This window comes from Thalassophryne amazonica, chromosome 12, assembly GCF_902500255.1.
Source record: "Thalassophryne amazonica chromosome 12, fThaAma1.1, whole genome shotgun sequence".
Lineage (NCBI taxonomy): Eukaryota > Metazoa > Chordata > Actinopteri > Batrachoidiformes > Batrachoididae > Thalassophryne > Thalassophryne amazonica.
Genome location: NC_047114.1, coordinates 73,942,645 through 73,950,346, shown reverse-complemented (window position 1 = coordinate 73,950,346; position 7,702 = coordinate 73,942,645). Strand labels below are relative to the sequence as shown.

The window sequence follows — 7,702 nt, the reverse complement described above, 5'->3', positions numbered from 1 at the left end:
CAAAAATCACATTTTTTAAAATCAATTACAGAAATGATTTTAATGTACAAAAATAAACTGAAATCTATGAACTTTGAAAAAAACGATGCCTCACGAACGCAGTGAGAATTATTTATTCTTGCACTAAGTGCATTTTCAAAAGTTTTCATCACCTCAGTTAAGATGCGTGCGTGTGCGTTCATCTGCCAGAAAGCCTGATATGATCATAGGCAGCTCCAGTTCTAATACTCAGTGGGGAGGAGTCACATTTCAGATTTCTATATGACATCACTGCACCCTTGAATCATCAAAATTGGCACAAAACCGCTCTAGTAAAATCACTCGTCTGTGGTTTGGGTGGTACAGCCTCTTTGTGCCGCTACAGGTTGAAGGCAGAATATAGATGTCAGAGTCTGAAGTGTGATTTAATTGGCGTGTGCTCACAGTCTATGTAAATGACAGTGTTTGGCTCCGCCCATGCACCTGATGGGGAGTATTTACGGCTCTTTTCTGCTACCCGCTGCACTGTTTCCAGGATCGCAGCGCCGCACCATGACGCTTCACTGGAGTAAGAAATAAGGATTTCCCTCACTCCGTCCTCAAGGATCCCGTTCGATTGTCTTCACTAAAAGTTTACCAAAGTTGTTTTCCAAGATGCCACGCTCTTTTCTGGTCAAGAAACACACAAACTCGGCCAAGAAGCCAAATTATAGTGAGCTGGAGAGTCCCACAGGTAAACTTTTCCAAAGATTTGCACAAAGTTTGACTTTAGCCGACTGCAGTGCGCTGATTTCATTTGAATTTTGCTTTTCAGTGTTCATTTCTCCGCACATCTACAAGAGCCTCCCGCTGCCTGTCATCCCGCAGCCGGAGATCCTGAGCCCGGCCGCGTACAGCCCGGTCCCGGTGTGGACCACCAGCAGCCTGCCGCTGTCCCCGCTGCCCACTGACCTCTCTCCCATGTGCGGATACCCCTCTTCTCTCTCCGACACCTCCTCTAAAGACCACAGCGGCTCCGAGAGCCCGAGGAGCGACGAAGAGGAGCAGCTGCTGGCCAAACTAACGGACCCTCACGGCGTGGAGGCTGAAAAATTCCAGTGCAGTTTGTGCACAAAGTCCTACTCCACGTACTCCGGACTGCTCAAGCACAAACAGCTGCACTGCGACGCCCAGACGCGGAAATCCTTCAGCTGTAAATACTGCGAGAAGGAGTACGTCAGCCTGGGAGCTCTCAAAATGCACATCAGGACTCACACTTTGCCTTGTGTTTGTAAAATATGTGGCAAAGCTTTCTCCAGACCGTGGCTGCTGCAGGGACACATCAGGACGCACACCGGTGAGTGAGCAGGGCCCCGCGTGCGCTTTTACGCACAAATCTCATTACTTAGTGCATGCGCTGTGATTGTTTTTTGGTTTTTTTGTTTGTTTGTTTTTTGATGCTTACAGACCAAAAAATTAGGCACTAACAGTCAGTACTGTGGTGCATGCAGGAATACCACCCCCCCCCCCCCCTTTAATATAAGGCCAGGATGCTCTCCAGGATAATGCACTAACAAACTGACAATGCCTTTATTTATTTTTTCTCCTCATTTGACAGGAGAGAAGCCGTTCTCCTGCCCTCACTGCAACAGGGCTTTTGCTGACAGATCCAACCTCAGGGCTCACCTACAGACCCACTCGGATGTGAAAAAATACCAATGCAAGAACTGCTCCAAAACCTTCTCCAGAATGTCTCTTCTGCACAAGCATGAGGAATCTGGTTGTTGTGTGGCACACTGAAGCGCTCCCACAGAAAAAAAGTCTGGTTTGTCTTTCCAGCATAGATCTTAAAGGACAAGTTTGCTTTATTTTCCAATCTAAAACACTAACAACAGTGATCATGTTCTGGCATTTTATGGTTACTTACACTGATGCAACGTCTTCTCATGATGCATTTTGTATATAATAGGAAAAATTAAGCATGATATTTTGTGCATATAATGCCCATGTACATGGTACATGGGCATTTTGGATTTAACATTCAAAAAATGGACCTTTGCATTTTGGTTGGAGTTAAAATAGCAATCATAATAATCAAAGAGGACTTACCAAATTTTTCCCCCCGATGATTCGCCATCTTGTCAGTGACGTCATCACTGCCTCTCAGTGGAGAAGGAAGTGTGATATCTATGAATTCAGCTGAAAAATATGTCAGAATATGTATGGGTTTATTATTATTATTATTAATATGTATTATTATTATTATGCACTATTTGCTACAAATTTTCCATGACATTAGGCTGAGCAATGAAAGCCATCAGAAGGCTGATGCACACTCTGAGTGCTATGCCCTCTAAGATGTAAGTTTAAAGCCTGATTTATGCTTCTCCACCTCCGCAGCTCCATAGCCAAGCACAGTCCTCTGTGTGGTTGCAAACCCTCTCCGAGCCCCTCTCCGTAGCCTGATGTGCACCTCCCAAAAATTGAAATTACACATCAAAACAGGCTGTGATTGGTCACTTTTCTGGTTTCACTCTTTCCTCTCCTGTAAGATTTTAAAGTATTTGTAGTGTGCACACCGATTACATTTTGATCATGGCTCAAATAGAAGAATGTTTGGCAGAAAAGTCCACAAATATGACCAACTTCACAACACAGTCAAAAAACTACAAATACGTTCAAATGACCCTCAATTCATTGTGAGAATTTGCATGTGATGTTGGTTTGGAGGTCGCTGATTGTATAATGAAGTGGAGGTCATTGAGAGACAAATTAGTCCAGATAAAGGAAAAAAGACCAGGAACAGTGGCAGCGCAGGCAAAAAGCCCCTATCTTGTTCTTCACGTCGTGCCTCCTACTATTCTGGTGGTAAATTGCAGTATGACACCCGCTAACAGAACAGAGAACTTCAAAAGGGTCAAGCCCACGTCTACCACATTGTGTGGCCACAGAGTTATGGAGTTGTAGAAGCATAAATCAGGCTTAACATGAATACATTTTGTCAGTAATACATGCAGCAAGGATTGAGGGACCACATAGCTGATATATATATATATATATATATATATATATATATATATATATATATATATATATATATATATATATATATATATATATATATTTAGTGAACAATACCACCTTTTGGTCAAATGTCTAACCATAGTGGTACCAGCAATGTGATGGTAAATGTATTTTTAGTGATATGTTTTGCTTCACTTTTGGCCAATCTGTTCAAAACATTAATCATCTAGAGACACTAACTCAAATAGTATTCCCACCAAATTCGGTTAAGCAGTTTTTTTAGTTATTTTTTGCACACGCAGGAGAAACTACAATAACCTTTTTATGCGGGATTGTACAGGATAAATATTCTTAAAATTCTACGAGGATTATTTGCATTATGCGTCCCATCCATGGTAAACAAAGTGGAGGGTGCAGAGTTAATAACTGGTATATTAGCAAAAAAAAAAAGGCAGAAAAAGCATTCTTCACACATTTTGCAACACTAATATGTCGACCTTTAATAAAAGTAAGTTGTTAGTGTTATGTCATAGCTATTCAGGCACTCAGAGGCTTTACTGGGGTTGTAAAAAAAAGCGAACTTGTCCTTTAATTGTCAGGGATCTACAAGGAGGTTTTGTTCATTACAAGCAGTGTTCTTCTGGGAATGCAATCACACGTGTGTACTCTCCTACCTGTGCTATTCATGCACTTTTTGCATGTCTAGAAATGTTTTGTGTGTCTTCACAATGTTATCTCCAGCATTTTTGTACCCACATCTCCCAAAGAGGGGGCCATGTGCTCGGCTCTTACAGAATCCTTCACTTTTTAACACGAACAAGAAATATTATTACCAAAACGTGCATTATGAAAGACAAATAAATATCTCTCAGTCGGAATGCTGAAGCCATTGTCGCTTAGGGAACAAGTGCAAACTTCGTTTTTAAGGCAATAACTTTTGCACAGTCATTAGAAACAGTTTGCCAGCACTCAAAATTCCAACTTTTTCCAAGTGCCTCAGTTTTACTTGGCAATATGTATTTTTTTCACCTGCAGTTTGCTTTATATTTTTATATATTGAATGTATGGGTGACTGAGATGATTGTATATTGACAGTGACAACTGTGATGTTGAATGATTTTTATATTTTTATGACACTTTTAGAAATAAAGTTTCATGATGTTTTTATATAATATCGATGTGTCATGGCTTGGGTGGAAGAGCAGCTTGGGGTTATGATGGATTTATTATTATCAAAAGGTTCAGTTTACACCGAAGCTGTTGATATCTGATCTGTCTTGGAGGAGCTCTTGTTATGGAGATTAAAAAACAAAACAAAAATCAGAAATGAGATGACTCAGCCCAAAGTCGAGCCTGAACCTGCTCCTCATCAACCTGTCCAAACATTAAACAATACTGAAATTTGACACATGCAAGCTATATTGATATACACTCACTTGCTACGCTCTGTCAGGACCCCTCCACTTCTTTTTTCTTTTTAAGCAAGTGTACGCAACTTTTCAATCTTCTACAACGTATGTAATTCTAATTACCTATATTTACTTGTGTCTGTTTGGTGTTAGGATTATTTATTATTTGTTTATTATTTAAACCTACTGTGCTATTGGAAAAAGCATCAAACCATTAGTAGATTGTGATTACATGTAGAAAGTAATTACACCTGTTATTAATGATATATCACACTACATGTGGGATCTGATCTTCACCTTGGCCACCAGGGCATTTACTGACATCTTCATCAAATTTGAGATTTGCTAATATGTAAGAACATGCATAAACTGATGTGGATTTAGACAATGATCCAGATCCAGTTGATCAGAATTCAGATTCATATGGTAGGGAGAGTTATCTTTAATGCCATTTTCGTTTTCTTATTATTGCCTATCGGCAGTCAAGAACTGGACATCTTAAATTAAGCATATCTCTGATCAGACGAATTTGAGCAAGATCAAATTTCACCAAATGCTTTTAAGGACCGCCCACTTTACTGAACAGAGTAATTAATTATTGTAACTTCTTACCATCAACCACACATTATTAATTATTATTATTATTATTATTATTATCATCATCATCATCATCATCATTTGAGAGTATAACAGTACACCTCCTTCACACTATGGTTCAAACCACAATACATTCCTGTCAGGTTGCCTCGTACCTGTATGAGGCACCCTGACAGGAATGTATTGGGACTTGAACAAAATTAAAAGTGATGGAATAATATCAACTGAAATGTTCAATAACTGACTTAAGGATCTATAGTTTCCACATCTTGAACTTTTGGTCACATTTTGCATAATAACATTCAAAACAAAGAAAAACTATGAACATGGCAAATATACTGTAGTTCAGAGGCAGTGTTGCAGACCTCTGTTTTTAAATGACACATTCAATACATGCAAAATATTTTAGTTTTTGTTTGTTTGTTTGTTTCACAATTTTTGTTACACCTATAGTATAGAATAATAATAAATAATAATAATAATAACACTGGCCAACAACAACAAAAATTCTAGCATGGGCTTTGAGAACTGATTTAGGGTAATGTTGGGGTGCAGAATCCAAATCTGACCTCAGATTTCCTCCATCACATCATGTTTTTTTTTTTGCAATGTGCATGTTCCTTATTGACGGATTACGCAAAAGTTGCTCATGCACTCACTAGTTTGACACCACTAATCAAGCACAAAAGCAGCTTCAAAAGCATAGTTTTTAAACCAGGTTCGCGAAATGTAAACAAAGGGCCATAATGTCATTTCTGGCACCAAATAGGTGTGTGAGACTGCAGTTTTTTCCTCTAATGCTTGAAATGATGTTTTCATATCTCAAAAATGTGATGTGATTGGCAAAAACTAACACCAGATTCAGATTCAGCACCTCCAAATGACCTAAAATCCATTGAAAAACTCCATGCAAGAAAAATCATGTTGACCAGTGTAATGGCTTAGTGGTTAGCACTGTTAACTCACAGCAAGAAGGTTGTGGGATCGCTTCCCGCCTGGTCCTTTCTGTGTGGTGTTCGTGTGGGTTCCCTCTGGGTGCTCCAACTTCCTCCCATTTCCAAAAACATGCAGGTTAGGTGAACTGGTGACTCTAAATTGAGCGTAGGTGTGTGTGAATGTGTTTGTCCATCTGTATGTGGCCCTGCGACTGACTGGTGTCCTGTCCAGAGTGTACCCCACCTCACACTCTATGACTGCTCGAGTAGGCTCCAGAACCCCCCTGCCCCAACCACTGATTGGAGTACGCAAGTATAGAAAATGAATGAATGAATATTATTATTATTATTATTATTATTGCTGTTGTTGTTACGTCCACCAAGGACGTAATAAAATCATTGGGGTTTATTTATTTGTCTGTCTGTCTGTCTGTCAGAAGGATTACATCAAAACTACTGCACAGATTTTGATGAAATTTCCACCATAGGCCACGGACCATTAAGTTTTGGAAGTGATCCGGTGTCACAGACCGAACAGTCCCCCTTAAAAATCAGTCTACCCTGGCTTCACTGCGCATGCAACAATTAGCAGCGTCAGCAACGATTCACCAATTATCACCTTGTTTCCTGCTTAAAACTGCACTCCAGTCATCATCTATCTTAGCGACAGATCTCTGAAGCTTTGGTACAACAATCATTTTCACATAATTTCATAATAAAATATGGGGGACTGATCACAGCGCAACACCAGCACGTCTGAGTCTGACTCTCTGAGTCTGACTCTCTACACCCAAACTGATAAAAGGGAATAATGTGATTACTAACTATCAGATGGCAAAGTTAAACCTCTTAAATCATTATAAAGTCAGTTTTAAGCAGAAACGAGGCGATAATCTGTTAATCGCTGCTGATACTCTGAAATGATGCATGCCCAGTATACAAAAGGGGACTGATTTTTAGGGGGAACCGTTTGGTCTGAGACACTGGATCCAGATTCTGGCTCAGGATTTCACTTTTATAGGCTTTCAAGGATTACGTCAAAACTACGTCACAGCTTCTCACCAAATTTGCACCACAGATAGGTATTAGGGCATGGAAGACTCATGGATGACCATTTTGTGAATTAAATTAAAGTGAATTAATTAAATATCACAATTGCAATATCTTGATCAGTCAAACCATTCTGGATCAGTATGCAGTTGTTGCATTGTGTTGTGGAATCCAGATTCAGGCAAAGTACAGGTCACAGTGTAACTCACATATGCATATGTCAACCCTTGGTGGATGTCAGAAATCTCAGATTGTTCTTATTTGTTTGTTTGTTTCTTTTTAAGAGCCATAGTCTGTAACTGTGGAATGGTTTATAGAAGGGAGTGATATATCATGTTTTAGTAGGCCACTGAAGTTTTTTTAGGGGAAGCTATATTGTCCAAACGGACAAAAATTACGTTTTTCATCCAAAGATCCCTTCGGGTGGAAATTTACGGCCCTTTATAGGGTAGGGATTTTTGCCTCATTAACCAGGGTTAATGAGGCAAAACGCCTTCTTAATATCTTTATCCTGAATAGCAGAGATACAGAGGAACATAATAAAACAAGTTTCACTGAAATCCATAGGGGGACGCACCGAGATATGGCCAAATGAAAATCGCCAAATATCGCGTTCTAAACATAAAAAGCACCACCTATGCAAAAGTGCCCTAACTAAGCCACCGCCATTTATGCAAATTTGGACTTGTCCCAATGTATCCAAATATGCATAAATGAGCAAGGCTTATT

At 39.6% G+C, this 7,702-nt stretch overlaps 1 protein-coding gene across 1 annotated transcript; it reads left to right on the top strand.

Moving 5' to 3' along the window:
* The first annotated feature begins 367 nt into the window (after positions 1 to 367).
* On the top strand, positions 368 to 2,757 carry snai2 (snail family zinc finger 2). Its single transcript, XM_034183915.1, has 3 exons — positions 368 to 712; positions 794 to 1,315; positions 1,577 to 2,757. Exons 1-3 carry the CDS (start codon positions 634 to 636, stop codon positions 1,756 to 1,758), a joined length of 783 nt encoding a protein of 260 aa, XP_034039806.1. The 5' UTR covers positions 368 to 633; the 3' UTR covers positions 1,759 to 2,757.
* Positions 2,758 to 7,702: the final 4,945 nt, after the last annotated feature.